An 18,408-nucleotide genomic window follows, 5' to 3' on the forward strand; every position below is an offset into this window, starting at 1 on the left:
GTCTTGAAATTAACACATAATTAACACATAATATTAATTATTAAAGTTGATTAATTATTTAATTTGAATGAATTAACCGATAATTAAAATTTTAAAAATTATTAAATAATCTCCGACTTAACTAATTTCGACCATCGATTAATTAATCGAATTAAATCAATTCAATTAATTAATTTGATTTTAATTGAAATTTGAAAATACTAATTCCATTGGCTGCGACCGCAAATTTAGGGAAGTAAAAACCTTAGACAAACAAAAAAAACGGGTTAGAGAGTAATAATATTTCCATGGTTAAAAACGACAACCGCCAAATGCACAAAGATTTCATCCTACTTTCCTTAAGCTAACACGTGGAAACAACATAGCGGTCCAAGATGAAACCCACCTGTAATTACAAGCCTGAGATCCCCATTCATCTAATCAACCTTCTCTCTCTTTTCTTGGTAGGGGGTGGGGCCCAAGACTAGACCTTTGCTTTGCTGGCTTCTAGCCCTCCATTTTTGGTCTTTTATGGGTCTTGTCTGCTGAGAATTTGAGGGAGAAACAAGAGAGACCCCATCGCAATTTGCCAAGTAAGAGAAAAAGGTTTTATTAGTTTGTTCAGGCCAAAGCCGAAATCTTTCACATAAATACACTCCCCTTTTTGAACAAGGAAAAGAAAAAAAAACCCCTCTTCCTTTTCATCTTTTCTGTTATGTTCTTATCTTGTTCTTGTTCTTCAATTATATCTCATCACTCAAAAACCAAAACCAAAACCAAAACCAAAACCCAAACTTAAACTTTTTCTTTTGATTTGGTTGATCCATAGATCTGCTAATTCCAATTCCATGCTCGCATGAAGTTTTTTCCTTTTCTGTTTCCAGATCCTCTTCTTCAAGTTTAAACCAAAGTGGTCAAACTACAAGGTATACTTCTTCTTATTTTTTATTTTAATATTTAGTGTGGGACAGTGGGAGATATGAGTTGAATTACGAGGATTAAAGGGTCTTAAGGGATATGTAAAACTGGGTTGTTTAAAGTTCTCAATGTGAAACATTAGACCTTCCGGATGTTCTAATGGCTGACCAACTACTTCGTTAGAAAAAAGAAAAGAAAAGAAAGTGAGCTTTGGCCGGTTCTTTTGTTTTTAAAAACCCTTCCTTTGTGTTTCTGTTGTTTGAGCTCGATATTAATATCTTCTTGTAAATTATTGATCTGCTAATTATTGATTATACAGTTATCAAATTTGTTGTTTCATCTGAGTGATGCTGTTAACTTTGTATTTGAGGTTAAGAGTAGTGGAAGATATTATTTTTACTTAAGGCTTCCTTGGTTTAGTTGTTTTTGAGCTTTATTGCACATTGCAATATTGCTAATCTTTTGGTCTGCTTTGTTGTTGCTGTTGCTGTAGTACTATTTAAATTATCGTGTTGAGAAGCAAAGGAGGATATGGCTTCGCTGTTCAGGTTTCTAAGGTTTGGTTGTATATAGGGCACATTTAGATGTGGAGAACTTGGAGGGGTTTCTGGATGAGATGAGGGATGTTATCTGGGTTGATGAACTTTTTGAGGGCCTGTTTTCGGCCAAGGTCAGATCAATACAGTCACACAAGTTTGGATACCGGAGGTCGCCAAGATGGACTTTTGTGGTACAAGGACACAGGGCAGCACGTCAATGGTGAGTTCTCGATGGCAGTGGTTCAGGCAAACAATTTACTTGAGGATCAGAGCCAACTTGAGTCTGGTTGTTTGAGTTTAAATGAGTTGGGTCCCTATGGTACTTTTGTTGGCGTATATGATGGACATGGGGGCCCAGAGACTTCACGTTTCATAAATGAACATCTTTTTCAACATCTCAAGCGTAAGTACAAAGCCTTTGCTTGGGGTTAATTATTTATTAACCTTTATTTACTGATTAAGTAGATGAAACTAATATTCTATAAGCAATTTGCTTTGGATAGAATTAAATGATTGAATAGCATGGTAAAGTTGTTGCCGCTATAGTTGAAGACTTAAGGTTTGTTGTTCTAAATCCAAACAATTTTAGGTTCATGATTATCACTTTTGTTATTTTGCATCTCACTGCTGATTCGTAGCTGTAGATCGTGGTCTTTGTCTTGACTTATTTTTATTTTCTTCATGCACTTTTGTATCATTGATGTTTACTATTCAACAATATTTGTTATGTTCAGGGTTCATTTCAGAGCAGCAGACAATGTCAGTTGATGTGATACGAAAAGCGTATCAAGCAACAGAAGAGGGTTTTTTGTCTCTTGTTACCAAACAGTGGCCTGTGAAGCCACAAATTGCAGCTGTTGGATCCTGCTGCCTGGTTGGTGTCATATGTGGTGGAACCCTCTATGTTGCCAACCTTGGTGATTCGCGTGCTGTTTTGGGGAGAGCTGTGAAGGCAACAGGAGAGGTTCTAGCCATTCAGCTGTCGGCTGAGCATAATGTGTGCATAGAATCTGTAAGACAAGAGCTGCAGTCATTGCACCCTGATGACTCACAGATTGTTGTTTTGAAGCACAATGTATGGCGTGTAAAAGGTCTCATACAGGTAATTTTCATCTAATCATGCTATAGACACTCAAGAGAGTCCTTGCCGGAGTTTAGCACTACAGAGAATGCTACTTATGATTATTTAAAAAATTTGTTTTAGCTTTCTTGATTTATACTCAATGCCTAGAGCATAAACATGGGGGCAGAGTTTCAGCTGGTGATGCTTATTTTTTTAAAAAGTAAAAATGAGCAAATGCCTTTAAAAGTGTTTGGAGTAAAAATGTTATATGATTACAATTCCTAAGTAGTATTTGATGGGAAATTGTTTGATTGGTTGGAAAGAAAGAGTTATATCAGCTGCATCATATGTTTTCCTCCTATATGGTGGAGCCATGGAAGGGGAAGGATAGCCATTATAATTATTGGTTCCAGTTGGATGCATGGCTTTATCTGCAAAGTGAAAAGAGGAAAAAGGAAACGAAGAATATCTTTGGCTATGAGAGAAGTTTGTAATTATTAAAGATCATGGAAAAGGATAAAATGGTGCTACCCTAAAAGCTGTGCAATCTAAGAAAGTTGTTGGACTGTATGTTGATCTCATGGAAAGGAAGAATTTCGATAGTTACCCATTGATACAGCACGTTCCTTTTGATGGTTATTAGGTTTTATTATGGAATCACATTAGCTGCTGGATTTTCATCTATATAGGTATATGATCTAGGAGTTAATTCTCCCATGTTTCAGTTTTACAAGAGAATAAGCTAAAAATCCTGGTTTGTGCTGTACTGGTGGCTTTGGGAGATGTTCGGAGCCGTCTCTTGGCAAAATGACCCCCCTCCCCCTGGCGCACACACGCAAAGGGAGGATATGTAATTCACTGTGTGAGATTGGAGTAATAGTTCTTTTACCATGCCCCGTAAGTTCAACTTATTTCAATGATAGATGCTATCACTGCCTTAATTCATTCACGAAGTATCTGCAATAAGTTTACTAAAACAACCCCCTCACCATCTCCCAAACAAAGAGAGGCTTAGTACATTTCACTAGTGCATGGTTTTATGATTTTCCATGGTATGTTCTGCTTTCCCTTGCATATTGAGAGTGTTATTGATAGAATTCTTAACCTTTCAGGTTTCCAGATCAATTGGTGATGTATATTTGAAAAAGGCCGAGTTCAACAGGGAGCCTTTATATTCAAAATTCCGCCTTCGGGAACCTTTGAAAAGGCCAATATTAAGTGCAGACCCATCAATATCAGTTCACCAACTGCAGCCACACGATCAGTTTGTGATACTTGCATCAGATGGGCTCTGGGAGCACTTAAGCAATCAAGAAGCTGTTGATATAGTACAAAATCATCCACGAAGTGTAAGTTCATGCCTCAAAGTTAAATATAGTTGATCTGTTTATAACACTACTCCGTTCTCCTATCCTTCTGAAACTTCCATTTGGTTAGAGTATGAAAGCCTTTTTTAGTTGGTTGCTGATAATAGATTATGGAAGCTTTGATTGTGATATTGAGAATATTTCCTTTGCTGTATGACTATGAGCTATGGCATCCCACCGGAAGAGCCATGATTTCCGGCTACTGCTTGTTCAATATTTTTCCATGCCATTACTGCTGCTTAACGTTTACCTTTTTAACTTTCAAGCAAAATACCTTGATAACAAGTCGTCTGGTTTGAACACTACCTCCCTACATCACATTTTATTTGATCTTCAGACCAATTGACTGATAATGAATGACAATATGCTCTGTAATGAGCATTTTTACGCCCTTCTTCAATGTTTCTTGTTGCATGTGTGTCAAGTGACTACATGCATACACGAATGCATGCTCATTCAAGGTGGAACAACAATGTTCTCGTTTTCTTCTGTCTTTTGATTTTGTTTTCCTCTGTTCATTCACAGATAAGTAGTTGCGTTTATCTTGTCATCTTAAATTAAGTGTACCAAAAGAACTGAGAAATTAACCTTTTTTTCTTATTGGGTTTTGGACTTAATGCAGGGAAGTGCAAGAAGGCTGGTAAAAACTGCTCTAAAAGAAGCAGCAAATAAGAGGGAAATGAGGTATTCTGACTTGAAGAAGATTGACCGCGGCGTGCGTCGGCATTTCCACGATGACATCACAGTAATCGTGGTGTTTCTTGACTCAAACCTTGTGAGCAGGGCTAGTTCGGTTAAGGGTCCGAATCTATCAGTTAAAGGAGGAGGAGTCAACTTGCGTCCTAATATACTGGCTCCTTGTGCCACACCAACAGAAGCTGGCAGTACCTAATCGTGCTGCATGCTTTTATTTGTTGCATCATTGTCTAATGTGAATACACCTGGTAGATTCCAAAGGCCATAAGAGGAACAAGCCTTCAATTCTTTAATATACCCTGTAAGTTTTAACTGGAAACCAATACCTGCATTTAACATCGTGCCGAAAATCTTAAAATGAGCTTAGAGGAAAAGTGCAAGATAAGGTGACAGAGAGATTATTATAGTTAATTAAGCTAGTTTCCGGTCTCATTATATCAGTCTCCTTTTGTTCTTCAGTTACTGCATTCGACTCTTAATTCCACTGTTTCCACAGTATATGTTCTTTTATTTATTTATTTATTTTTGCTTTTCATTCTTGGAAATACAAACACAGTTAACATCTTACTGATCAGAAGCAAAGGGAGCTAGCAACCATTTCATGGTTTTTGGATATCTAGTGAAATTATGTTTCCGAACTCTTTTCTGGGCTTTCATAAATTGTTGTTGGATCGTATTGCCTGCTAAAACTCAATAAGATTAATACCTGCTGTTTCACGAATTTCAAATTTTACAGTGTTGGATTGTTTTGTCTGTAATATTGACGAAGGATTCAGGGACAATCCCACCATTTCGTTTAATGTTGTCTGGCAGGCATATCTGTTCATGTTTTTCCGGTAGTCTGCTAAGTTTCATATTAGACATTGACAATATTATCATTAAATGTTTTCTTGTCAAAATCTTTACGTTTGAATTATGTATAGCTAAGTTTTCAAAGGGAATTCCATAAAACATTTGGTAACGGGACTCTCCTGTTTCATAAATTTTAACTTTTTGGTTTCAAGACTCAAATATGAGAAATATCAGCATAAATCTTAAAATGAGATTTTTTTACTGATTTCATTTTGTAAACAAACAATTTCCGTGTGTAGATAAAGCATGCAGATACCAGGGTAAAAAAAAAATTGGAGAGTCAGCTCATTCATTCATGTCCAACAAAGCCATGGTTTGATCTGACTGTTCAGTTTTTTTCTTTTTTCTTTTTTAACTGTGATTCGAACCTAAATTATTCTTGGAGAAGATAAACACTAGATCAATAGGTCGGTTCTTAAGTTCTCAATATTTTTCTTTTAAATATTCATACCCAACCTGTTTTGAGATAGATATTGGGATAAAGATCTCTAACGCCCCTTCAAATACATGAAAGAGCTCAAAAAAAAAAAAAACTGACATGCGAATGTGACTAACATAGATGGCAATGGCTAATGCAAACAGCTAATGATAGAAAATCCACAAGCTTCTCCCTTGGAATGCATGAAAGAAAAGAAGCTACCCCATCCTCCAACAGCAAAAAAGAAACACATATTGGAACATAAGTTTTGAGCAGAAGTCGAGAGGGTTTGAAGTTTCACTATCTTCTATTAGTAGTTTTGTACACATGCAATGATACACATCCTAGAAAAGCTTGATTATGATCATGCAAATGAATAATTACAGGTTTTACAATTTAAATTCCAGAAACATCCTTCCTACCTTAGATACATTGAAACCAAGAACTGAGAGAAGAGTATGAATTCACTAACTACGGTAGCCGGAGAGTGTATCCCAAGCAACGGGACAATGTCTACCTGCAACCAGTTTTCAACAGCTGATCCCACCACTGCACCAGCAACAAGCCCCCCTATAGTAATCAATGTAGCCTTACCTGCCAAAAGAGAGGAAAAAAACACAAAGGAAATGACTTAAGATGTTTCATCTAAACTAAAGTTTAAACAAATTTGGAATTTGTACAAGAATGCAGTCTAATCTATTGGCATGCTTTCGCAGGTCATGAAACCCCTATGGCAGGCCAACTTCCTTTTGCTTTAAAAGACTTCAATAGCAAAGCCTCAGTTCAACTTGAGGAAACTGATAAGGTTATTAGCTCAAAGAAAGAAAAATTCTGATAAACCACTAGACAGGGAAGCACAAAGAAGAGTTAGCCATATGGAATGATTATATGAACTTTGGAAATCTTCTATGCATGATAAAATGAAATTTGGAAATTTTCCAGTAATCCATTTTCACAAGCAATACCCTACAATATATGAACTAGTGAATAAAGTTAAATCAAATATACACCATTAGATACAATGTTTTTCACTCAGTAAGAAGCAGCAGCACTCCGAAACCCAAAGGTTTTCTCTGCTCTTTCTCCCTGTCCTTTGCTTCTTTGGATAAGATGAAAAAGCAAACAAATAGCAAGTAGAAATTGCTGGATTCTCACATTTGACAAAAGCAACATGTAATTAAATTTTCTATTGCAAGCAATAAAATCCACATGCAAGAAGTCTCATTACCTAGCTTGACATTCTTTCTGGTCATAAAATATAAGGAAGCTCCAAAGCTACTTGCTAAGATAAGCCCAGGAACATCAGGTCCGGTGTAAGGAACCACAGAGGACGTAGAAGCTCCATTCACATACGTCAGAACCATAAGAGCTCCATATACACCAGCTTGTATGCCCAATTCGCTTGTAACCGGCGCTACAACTGAAACAGGTAAATTCTTCACAGTCGTTTGCACCCACCGTGGCATCGATCCCACCCCGGAAGGATTAACAGATTTAACATCTGCATATCTAATGCTCCTGTCCACCACCTTTCCGGCTCGTCGTTGGGTTAAGCTTCGCATAAGCAACATGTCATACGCAGCCTCAACCTAAAAACATAAAACATAGTACTAAGAAAAACAAAAACCATAGATTACCATGCTATGTCCAGGGGATCTTCTTAGTTAAGTGAAAAGAAGGATAGGTGAACCACCATAAGCATCATCTACTTCATGGCAACAAATAACAGCATCTGCATAATCTAAAAAATGGGAAATGTCCACCAGATACAAATGGGAAATTACATGCTATAAAGAACTTTTTTTTTTGGTAGGTATGCTGTAAAGAACAATTATTGTAAATTGAGACAATAAAATCAAATCCAGGTAATGGACACAAAGTAAAAAACTCAAATCGCAATTTGAGAGCATAAATAAATGACAGAATTTGCAAACTACACAGAGAAGATTGGAAATGCTAACAAGTTGCATGATTATCGAATTTACACAAAAAGGTTCAATATTTATCATCAAAATCTTTTTGAACTTCAGAAAATTCTGAAATTGAACAAAAGAAGAAAAAAAGGGCAATGAATTACCTGAGCGATAGCTTCTTGGTCATCCTTAATAGAGGCAACAATCGAATTCTTGGCGCGAAGAATATCATCAAAAGAAGCATTTTCGGAGACCCCAAGGAGCTTGAGCGCGTTCTCAACAGACATCTCGAAGGGAGCCGAATCATCAGCTCGTGAACCAGCTCGAGCTGCTAATATTCGCCGGGAGTGGACGATTGTGGTGGCTCTCCAGGGCTCGGTCTTTGTGGGTTTAAAAGAAGGGTAGGTTTGGGTGGGGAGGTTGACCGGCGGTCTGGGAATAGGGGTGCCTGGAGTGAGACGGTTTGACCGGACGGAGAGTGTGGTTGCAGCCATTTTTCGAACAAAAAATGATAAAAAAAAGCTTTTTTTATTTCCCTTCTTTTTTGGGACAAGAAAATGTAAGGTGAATTTAATCAGACATGAAAAAAAAAGCTTATGCTTGCGCTTGGGTCGGGAGTATGTTTTCTTTTGATGGGAACCGTTCGATTGTCTGACCAAATCATTCTTCGTAAATTTTGCTTAAAAATTGCACATTAAAATTTCAGGAAATTACAGCCTAATTGTCTTTAACAGTTCTCGATCCCCACTGGCGTAGCTTAAGACAAAAGAAAGATGTTAAAATCACAGCCAAAAAAACCAAGAAAAAAAAAACTAAAAATTGTGGTGATGAGAGTAAGCAGCATGTGTACACGTCTCTAATTTCTGGACAGTCCCTTAACCAAACAAAAAGTCATCTAGGGGCACTTGAAGAGCGTTAATTGTTACGCCATTGAAGAACAAACATCCACAAAAACATGTTGGCTATGAGTAAATGGTTCACGCTCACACCTTTTATGTCTAACAGGTTTAGTAAGAGAGTTGGGTTTTCCAACAGCCCTGGTTCTGTTCGAGCCCATGTCAATGGAGGAGGAGACGACACCAACAACAGTAAAAACAACGACAAGAAGAAGAAAGTTGTGGTGGTTGGCTCGGGTTGGGCTGGTCTCGGTGCTGCTCACCATCTCTGCAAACAGGTTCTTACTATATTTGCTTACGGGGGGAATCCTGTCTTTCCCTTGAGTAACTTACAGTTTAGGTGAAAATGAGGAGTTACGATTTTTGTTTCAGGGATTTGATGTTACTGTTCTTGATGGTGGTGATGGTATAGGCAGTCCAGATAATGTCGGTATCCAAGGTAAATCATTGTAGAACCAAACTTTTATGTTTCTGCTCTTCTGCCATGATTGAATCATACAAATGCAGTGCCACAAAGGGCTTGGTTTTCCCATTAATGCACTAGTATGACTTATGTTGCTCCTCTAATAATTTGTTTATTAGATTCTTTGATTGAATATTGAACACTAATCTCTGGTTTGAACCCTTTTTTCCTTATTTTATTTGGGGGGGTGTTAGGGTTTTGGTATCCCTATAAAAATATATTCAGTCTTGTTGATGAGTTGGCTATCAAGCCCTTCACTAGCTGGACAAGATCTGCACAGTATTCAGGGGAAGGATTAGAGGTATTTTCTATTAGTTGCTTTGAACAAACATGCCATTCCACCTGATATAAGAACTGTTATAGTTGCATCATTCAATAGTTTCTACCATCTGTTTGGAACAAAGCTAGCAAATCAAGCAATAATTTTCTCGTCATTGTTATAAGAATGATTTGTTCATGGTAAAAAGTAAAAAACAAAGACATTTCTCCCATTGTGAAAACCTTGGTAAGCTAAATATTATGAACCTTCAATAGAGCTGCTTTCGGTTTTCTAAACAGACATGGGATAACTCTGCAGGTTGAATTTCCAGTATACCAGGAACTCCCTCAATTGCCAACTCCATTAGGAACCTTATACCACACTCAAGTATGTTCTTAGTTCCATCTTCATGCTTTATTTGCTAGTCTGTAAAGTCGATAGTTCCGCTTATTAACATCTCGAGATCGTTCCATTATATGCAGTTTGTCCGACTCCCCTTGGTTGATAGATTAACATCACTTCCTCTGATGGCTGCAGGCAAGTAGTAATGATTCATTGTCTTCCAAAAAAGTAATGGTGTTTTTCCAATGCCTGGGGATATCGACTTTATCCTTTGGTTTTTTTCTAATAAGACTTCCCTGCTTTTGCACTGAATATTAGGCTGATTATTTTCATCTCTTTGGGATTGTAACTGGATGTTTTTAAATAACATAATTATGGCAATCTTTCTTAGCTTTCTATTTATTTCCGTTATCAGCTGACCGCTCCTCCTGTTTGCAGTAATTGACTTTGACAACACTGATGTTGCCTGGAAAAAATATGATTCAAGTAAGAATTCCCTTTCAGTACTAGAATCCATCATTGAATGAATCAAAGATGAAATATTCAAGTGCCTTATTCAGAGGTTTAACTGGTAGTTACTGCAAGGGAGCTTTTTAAACGGTTTGGATGCTCAGAGAGGCTCTATCAGGATATTTTTGGTCCGTTACTTCAAGTGGGTTTGTTTGCTCCAGCAGAGCAATGTAGTGCTGCAGCAACTCTAGGACTGCTATATTATTTAACTCTTGCCCACCAGGTTTGATTGTTGAAGTTCCTCTCTATAAATGTTTTGAACCTGTGCAAAGAATTTTCAACCCAACTCCCATTCTGATCTGTAATCTGCTGTTGCTCAAATTTGACCCTGTGAAGTTTTATGTTATGAATGGTTATAGAAGCATTTCGATGTAGCATTTTGTCGTGGAACTACTAAGCAGAAAATTTTCGAGCCATGGGTGGAGTCTTTGAAGGCTAAAGGTTGTGAAATGTTGGAGGATAAAAAGGTGACAGATTTTAACTTCGATGAGGAAACAGGTTGTGTAACAGAAGTAGTTTGTGGCAACGAGGCATACAGTGTTGATGCAGTTGTCGTGGCTGTTGGGATCACCACACTTCAAGAAACTATCAAGAAAAGGTTTGCCCTTCTGTTCTTTCCTTACATAGGATTCATCGTTGTGTAATATATGCTATAAGTTTGGAACTTAATACACGTAGTTTAAGTTGATTTATCTTTTCAATATGTTGGACCAAAGCTTAATGTCCTAATTTTTAGTTGGATGGTCTTCCATGCTTTTATGTTTTCTCTAAATCTTTACTAGAGTTTTAGTGCTTCAGTTGACAGCTGTTTTCAGCTATCCTGTTTAACTGGCAATTGAGTCCTGTTTAGTGCAGCATTATGTAAACGGGAAGAGTTTCTGAAAGTTTTGAACTTAGCCGGCATCGATGTGGTTACTGTCAAGTTGTGGCTGGATAGGAAGGTCTGTCCCTAGATCTTCCCTTGGTTTAGAACTGAATATCATAACAGCAATCTTGTGCATTTCTCTAATGGATTTCTTTGTTTACTTTATTTTCCTCCTTTTGATCTATTATTTTGACTTAAAACTGGCTGTCTGCTTCAATGGTATATCCATCTATGCACTTTTCTGATATGCTCTTGCAGTAGGTTCTGGAGAAATTTGACTTGGATTTACTGAGTTTAAAAAGATAATAGGTAGACAGCTAATCATGGTCCTTTTAGTTTTCATCACAAGAAATTGCAGCAAAAATAAACTTGGCTGCATCTAAAAGGATATTATGCTGCATCAAGAAGTCACTTTGCCAAGGTGCTAAAGCTGATATTATGTATTGAATATACCAGGTTGCCATCCCGAATCCAAGCAACGCTTGTGCTGGATTTGATGATTTATTCGGGTGCACCATCTTTGACTTGAATGTAATTCATGACGAACATAAAGATGATACAGAAACTGTATTAGAAGCTGATTTTGTAAGTTCATGCATTCAAACATGGGTCTTATTTTTTTCATTGGAAGGAAAGAATTTTTGAAACTCTGCCTTTGAATATGGATCTCACCTTTACCTTGTAATACAGTATCATGCCAATGAGTTGCTGCCTTTGAATGATGAGCTTGTAACCGAAAAGGTTATTTCATACCTATCAAAGTACATAAATGACCTCGAGAGTGCCTGTGTGGTGGCCAAAGAAATAGGAAGGTTTCCGAAAAGATTGACTCATTTTTTCCCGGGTGAGCTCCTAACCACCTAATTGAATTGAACGGTAACAAAGTGTATATCAAGGGAACGATGAGGGTTTATTTTGCCAAGAGTTTATTAACCTTAAGACTTAATCTTGCAAGATGTTTTAACTACTTAAGTTAGGAAGATCATGATGCATATATGGAAGAAAACCCATAAATAGACTTTGATCAAACATAGTCTTATAAATTTCGGACCTTTTAAAGCATTCTGCAATATGTTTAGATACCTTTGGACTAAATCACTACTTAATTCAGTGTTTTCTTGCTTCTTGAAAAGGTTCATATAAGTACATGATGCGTGGATCTACATCGTTCCCTAATTTGTTTATGGCCGGAGACTGGATAATAACTCGACACGGTTCCTGGCTACAGGTTGCTTTTGTGATCTCAAATTGCATATAATTTAGCCAGAGATTTTTATAGCATAATATAACTGGTTAGAAAATGGTTTTTACTTGCTTATAACAGGAGAAATCATATGTCACGGGGCTTGAAGCTGCAAACAGAGTGGTAGATTATCTTGAAGAAGGGAGTTTTGCCAAAGTGATTCCTGTTGAGGAAGACGAGCCTCACATTGAAGCACTTCGCAGCTTAAATAGACGGCTTAACGAGATCATCAGCCAAGTTCCCTTGTCCAGTTATTTTCTTCAATAGATCCAATACAAAATAATGTATACGACAAATACGCACGTTCATGCAGAAGAATGCACCTCTGAATTTGGGGATCATGTAAAGGCAATAATAATTATTATTGACTTCAATATGAATCATGCTTAGGAAACAACTTACCTTCTTTTCCATCTAATGTACACAAGTTTACAAGGGCATCCCTGCTTAACAAAGCAGGGATGGATCCATAAAAGAAATCACAGAATAACTGTTTCGGGTTCAAAAGACGATTGAGATTACTTATGATAAACATCAGCCAGCTTTTGATGTTCTTACCACTTGTGGCAGGGTAACTGAATCAAGGTTCTTGGGATAGGGAGTCCACAAGCCAAACCCACCTCTACTTTCTTTCATGCTACTACCGCTACCCTTGAACTCACTCAAGCTTTTCACCCACTCTACCTTAGAAGAATGTTCCCGAGTATGTGGGTGCAGGATAAAAAGTGAATAGTACTCGCAATTTCGAAACATAAAGAACTTAAACAACCCCTTTAACCTGTATACAACATAGCCAAAGCTCAGTTGGTCTCTTGGTGTGAAGAGATTGACCTCATTGAACCACAAGCAGTTAAACAAATTATTCAGTGCTGTATGTTCCCTTATAATTATGGCTCCCTCTGGCACATCTGCATTTGGTTTTTGTGTTAGTATCAAGAAATATAAAATGCATCAATAGAAAAAATATATATAATGCATCCTTTATGAACTCATTGGAAGGGCATGCACTTCACTACTCAAGGCAACCCTTCCATATTTCATAGAAGAGCCCTATGTCTCCCTTCATACCGCTAATCGTATTTTTCTTCAAGCTCCATGGCTCCATGCCCTCAGAGTAATATATCTTCATATGCAGATCGATAAGAGGTCTGGCATATCGCTTCCTCCGCTTGTTTGCATCAGCCTCCTCATATATACTCCTATGATGTTTATGCTGAGCAATAGCATAAGTATGCTTATCACGCCATAAGTATCTGCCAATAGAAAATAATTCATAACTGTTTCTGCATTGATGTAAATAATTCAAACTTTATACAGCTAGGGAAAAGTTAAATCAACAAGGCATATTTAGTAGGCTTGGATATTATAGGAGATTGTCTTTCCTCATTCATCAACAAGGAAAAATATGGAAAAAGCAAAATTGTTAACAATTGAAGAAGACATGAATTTACCTTTCAAGAATAAGCAGTGGATCAACTATCAGCTCCATTTTACCATCAATCCAAATGCTGTACTGTGCTTGAGGGAATAACCTGTGGGTTAAAATCTTGGGAACCTTCCCATTCCTTCTGGGCTCATCATAAGGTTGATGCTTCAATGGGATAAGACGCCATAAGCCTACCCACATCCCCTTATCTTTATCCTTCCTGACGGTCACATTTTCTTTAATAAATTTGAGAGATACTTCATCAACAACCATCAGAAAACAGAAGAGCTTCTTAGAACGAATACTTATATTTGATGGTTGATGAGGTACATCATATCCATCAAAAATCCCAGATGCAACCAAAAACCTACATCTCTTGACATATTCGATATCCACGGGATTCAGGTCAGCACCTCCATTTTTCAGAAATCCACAGTGCACCTAAAAGGAGAATTTTATTACATTATAAAGCCCTTTAATTCTCTTTTCAACCATCTAAAAGGGGTAAGAAGGAGAGGGTTGATGCAAGAATGAGAAAAATTTCATCCCCAAAATAGATGAAATCTAACAAGTAATTAGGGGAAAAAATCTTCCTTTTTTTTTTTTTTAATCTCCAGGACCTAGACCATTATTATTTGCATTTGTTATCTACGTATATGAATACGACCAGGGGATTAAAAGCAGTAAAATATGTCCTACCTTCATACTTGGCTTCAAATTAAAATTCTCTTCTCTTTGCAGCCAGCTTTGGTTACCTCCGAATACTGCGAAGGATTGAGATCCATTGTTAACCAAATCCTCCTCCTCAATATAGGTTAGATTTTTAACAATTGCATCAGGTGTTCTTCCCTTTGGAATAACTATTTTGTCAGGGTCATCAGCTACTGGAATTGGACAACCTATTTCATTAACTTACAATCAATATCACTCATATTAAAACAGAGGTATCAACAGTTTGATGAAGACGAGCTAGCAATCTTACGATGTTCTGGTTTTGGAGCCAATCCAAGCAAGTCCATTGCGATGAACACCTTGCCCTCTTTGTTACACATAGCTGCATATGAAGGGAACATATTGTCTTAAACCAATAACAAAACGAGGTTACAATTTGCAGACCAAAAATTTTAGATTGTTTAGGACAATTTTACTAATTATGGATGTAACCTTGACAAATGAGAAATGGTGACTAAATCGAAAATTAGTGAAGCACACAAAAAATGGAAGCAAAAGCAAATTCTGGCTTGTTTATAAACCTCCCTAATACAGAAAAGAAGCCTACCAATCTTTTTTCCAAGTATTTATCTGATTAATTAATTAACATGTACAAAAGATGATAGTATATCAAATCAAACTAACAGCATTTGTTAAGTAGTATAAGTACACTACAGGCCAATGTTGAAACATAAATTTCAGTTAACTTTATAAATGACCAGTTGCTGGAGAAAAAAATTTGTACAATAGATCAGTATCCATTCATTCTCCTACGTTATACCTTTCAAGAAACTAACAGAAAGCCGACTATTTAAATCCAAACAAAGATAAAGTTACGTACATACCAATGTAAAGATGGATGAAACCGTACCTGACAAGAAAGAAATTGAAGATTGGCATGACCAAACATGAAATAGCAATACAATAAGAATAAGTAGCATCCATAGAATGCCTGCTACAAGAACCAATCGAATAAACCCCTGCTTCCACACAATCTTGGTTGGATTATCTTGTGGCAACCTCATTGAAGAAAACAAGCCACTTTCATCATCTGCATCAAAACCCCCCCAAAACTACATCTTGTCAAAGTGACCCCAAAATCAATAATCCATAAAATGAAGCCGGTAACAGAAACAATTTACAGTCCATTCCTTAATGAATACAAAGATATACGATCATACAACATAAATCAATGCTATAACGGTAACCCTATTTTTCAGTTCATCAAGGGATGTGAAAATCGTATAGATTTTGCTTACCTTTAGCAAAAGGGCGTTGATTATTACGGTCTCCTCTACGGTTTAAACGAACAGACTGAGGGAGTTGAAGCTTACTTTCCATTAGTACTCACTTACACCTCATAACCAATAAAAGAAAACTTCAAAAAGCCCGGCGGAAATGATCAAAATCAAACAGGGAAAGTTACTAATAAACTGCCATTGTATTAAATCTAAAAAAAAAAAAAAGAACTTGAAACTTCAACGAAATGTATCACAGATATGGAATCCAACAAAGCATAAAAAAGAAATAAAAGGGCAAAAATATTAATACCTATCAAAGTCAGAGGAATTCATATAGAGAAACAGATAAGCTAAACCAGGGAGAAAGAGGAAAGGAGGTAAAACAAAAGAGTGGGTGTTGATGTTCGTTTTGAGACTCAAATCTGAGAAAGCAAAAGAAAATATAAATCTCAAGTAACGCTGTTTAATGTGTCATGAATCATTGGGTATCTGAAAGAAACAGGGCTAACGACATCGTTTTATCTCATCACCAGAAAAGAGTGAATGAAGCAATAGCAATTTGGGGTCTGGGCTTCACCAGCCCAATTTTAAATTCCATCCAGCCTTGTTTTAGGCTAAAACGAATTCTCTCTTTAAAATAATTCTAAAATTTATGGTCAACGTTTATCAAAGATTATTCACTGAATTACCAAGGACAAGCGACATAAAAAGCCACATAACCATTGCTTTGCATTTATTTATGGGTAATTATTTGATACATTAAAATTTTTTAATTCCATGAGTGGAGTTGTGATTTTATCATATGTCAAGTAGTATTTAAAATTTTAAAAATAAGTAAATAGGACATGTAGTAAAATCTTAACCCGTTTATAAGGTTAAAATTTCTATCAATGTGCACCAAATAATTATCATTTTATAATTATATATGACTTTTATTTTATATAATTGATATATTATAAAAATTAAATTTCATAATTCTTTTAAGAAAATTAACTTTTTTTAGAATTTTTGTGAACTTTTATATGATTTTGAGCTTTTATTTTGATCTCTTTAATATATAAATTTTTTATAAAATTTTTAAATTTTATACAATTAATATGTTATAAAATAAATTTTACTTTTTCTTTGAATTATTTTGATATAAATAAACATTATGCCATGTGACGACTTTTAATCCGTTGGTTTTTAACAAATTTAAACAATTGGGTAACTTGGTAACGAAAATAAAATTTAGGAACCAATTCTAAAAAAAGTTTAAACACTAAGATTTGAAAAATATATAATTTAAATACCAATTTATCATTTTATTAAATTTCTTTTCTTATCTTTTATTTTTTAAAATTTTTAATTTTGTCATGGTTCAACCATCAAATTGATTATTACAATATTGGTATTTTTTTATAGAGAATATTGGCATTATATCTATATTTACATATTAAAATTTATAATACTATAATAAAAAATTAAAAATAAAAATATAGATGGATCTAAACTAATAAAATTATTACTTTATAAATATAAACATATTTAAATGAAATTAGATTATGTGACATCCATTTGATTTCATTTAAATATGTTTATGTTTAAATCCATGGATGTTTTGGTGGAAATGGTAGTGTTAAAGGATTGAAATTTATGGTGTCCTTAGTTTAAGTTTCATTATATGTAAATTTTTATTGATTTATAAAAAATATAAAATGACAAAAATACTTTTACAATAATATAATTTATCCAGCTGAATTGATACTTGATTGACGAGTGACACCGACAAAATCAGAAGTTTAATGACAACAACTTAGGTCTAGTTTCGAAATACTTCTTAAAAGTGCTTTTGGGGAGAAGTCAAAATTTTCAGCTTATGAAAAAAAGTGTTTTTGGGGCTAATTTTTAGCTTGAGAGAAGTATTTTTTTTCTCTCAAAAAATAACTTATTTAGAAATATTTTTGTTCTAAAAGTGCTTTTAAGAAGCATTCTTAAACTAAGCTTTCGTTTAAGACTTTATCGTAATAGAAAACTAGAAATTTAATTAAGTAATCAGTATCACCGATGGATGCACCATTTTTCTATTGAAATTGGTATGTTTTGGTATCGATCTATTTTGAGATATCATTTTGAATTTATTAATATTTAAAATATATATACATATAAAAATATTTAAAAATATTAAATTAATGATATTAAATAAATTTTAAATATAAAATTTTAATGCAACAATAGACGCACGAACGAATAACATCGACCTCTGCGACAATGGAGCCACCAAAAGCAGTGTGTCTCGCCCTATTATAGAATGTTAGAAGTATAAAACAATAGTGCCAAATCTAGAAATAAAAACGGGTGAAAGTTTTGGTTTTCTGCAAAAGTTTTCTTTGAAGTTGGGTTTTTTTATTAAAATAATATAAAATTTTAATTATAAAAAAGATAGGTTGTAAGTTAATTATGAAAATGAGGTGTTTTCTACAGTAACATTAGGTACCACCAATGTGTTAGATGATACCCGTAATAAAAAAAAACATTTTAATGTAAAAAAAGGGTGAAGCTAAAGTGTTAGGGGCACCCTTTTTCCCTCCTCATTTTATTATCATTTATCATAATTTGATCTTTGTATGTTTTCAAATTTAAAAAGTTATTTAAATTATTTAATAAAAAAATGAGAAGTTAATCCCTTTATTGTAATTTGTTAAAATTTAATCCTCGTATGTTATTA

At 35.3% G+C, this 18,408-nt stretch overlaps 4 protein-coding genes across 9 annotated transcripts; 2 read left to right on the forward strand and 2 right to left on the reverse strand.

The window, feature by feature from the left end:
• Window positions 1-535: 535 nt before the first annotated feature.
• LOC105762948 (probable protein phosphatase 2C 60) lies at window positions 536-5,097 on the forward strand. Of its 3 annotated transcripts, none has more exons than XM_012580938.2 (5): window positions 536-905; window positions 1,391-1,839; window positions 2,171-2,538; window positions 3,612-3,848; window positions 4,489-5,097. In XM_012580938.2, exons 2-5 carry the CDS (start codon window positions 1,521-1,523, stop codon window positions 4,756-4,758), a joined length of 1,194 nt encoding a protein of 397 aa, XP_012436392.1. In that variant the 5' UTR covers window positions 536-905; window positions 1,391-1,520; the 3' UTR covers window positions 4,759-5,097. The 3 variants fall into 3 exon arrangements, with proteins under 3 accessions (XP_012436392.1, XP_012436393.1, XP_052481000.1); XM_012580939.2 differs by having other exon boundaries at window positions 1,471-1,839; XM_052625040.1 differs by lacking the exon at window positions 1,391-1,839 and having other exon boundaries at window positions 537-905.
• Window positions 5,098-6,098: 1,001 nt separating this feature from the next.
• Window positions 6,099-8,431, reverse strand: LOC105762950 (protein CHAPERONE-LIKE PROTEIN OF POR1, chloroplastic). The gene is made up of 3 exons (XM_012580941.2): window positions 7,910-8,431; window positions 7,061-7,421; window positions 6,099-6,426 (listed from the first exon to the last, which is right to left on the reverse strand). The coding sequence occupies exons 1-3, from the start codon at window positions 8,237-8,239 to the stop codon at window positions 6,251-6,253; spliced, it is 867 nt and encodes a 288-aa protein (XP_012436395.1). The 5' UTR covers window positions 8,240-8,431; the 3' UTR covers window positions 6,099-6,250.
• Window positions 8,432-8,548: 117 nt separating this feature from the next.
• Window positions 8,549-12,720, forward strand: LOC105762946 (uncharacterized). The gene is made up of 13 exons (XM_012580934.2): window positions 8,549-8,919; window positions 9,014-9,080; window positions 9,299-9,405; window positions 9,682-9,750; window positions 9,846-9,900; window positions 10,144-10,191; window positions 10,281-10,438; window positions 10,575-10,813; window positions 11,066-11,156; window positions 11,537-11,665; window positions 11,771-11,924; window positions 12,214-12,308; window positions 12,405-12,720. Exons 1-13 carry the CDS (start codon window positions 8,701-8,703, stop codon window positions 12,588-12,590), a joined length of 1,617 nt encoding a protein of 538 aa, XP_012436388.1. The 5' UTR covers window positions 8,549-8,700; the 3' UTR covers window positions 12,591-12,720.
• Window positions 12,710-16,174, reverse strand: LOC105762947 (probable hexosyltransferase MUCI70). Of its 4 annotated transcripts, none has more exons than XM_012580935.2 (8): window positions 16,012-16,174; window positions 15,720-15,838; window positions 15,332-15,511; window positions 14,732-14,803; window positions 14,449-14,648; window positions 13,775-14,190; window positions 13,392-13,576; window positions 12,710-13,231 (listed from the first exon to the last, which is right to left on the reverse strand). In XM_012580935.2, exons 2-8 carry the CDS (start codon window positions 15,799-15,801, stop codon window positions 12,858-12,860), a joined length of 1,509 nt encoding a protein of 502 aa, XP_012436389.1. In that variant the 5' UTR covers window positions 15,802-15,838; window positions 16,012-16,174; the 3' UTR covers window positions 12,710-12,857. The 4 variants fall into 4 exon arrangements, with proteins under 4 accessions (XP_012436389.1, XP_052480999.1, XP_012436391.1 ...); XM_052625039.1 differs by having other exon boundaries at window positions 15,720-15,910; window positions 16,012-16,164; XM_012580937.2 differs by having other exon boundaries at window positions 15,720-15,810; window positions 16,012-16,160.
• Between the last annotated feature and the right edge of the window lie 2,234 nt (window positions 16,175-18,408).

The sequence above is a fragment of the Gossypium raimondii genome, chromosome 12 (genome assembly GCF_025698545.1).
Source record: "Gossypium raimondii isolate GPD5lz chromosome 12, ASM2569854v1, whole genome shotgun sequence".
NCBI lineage: Eukaryota > Viridiplantae > Streptophyta > Magnoliopsida > Malvales > Malvaceae > Gossypium > Gossypium raimondii.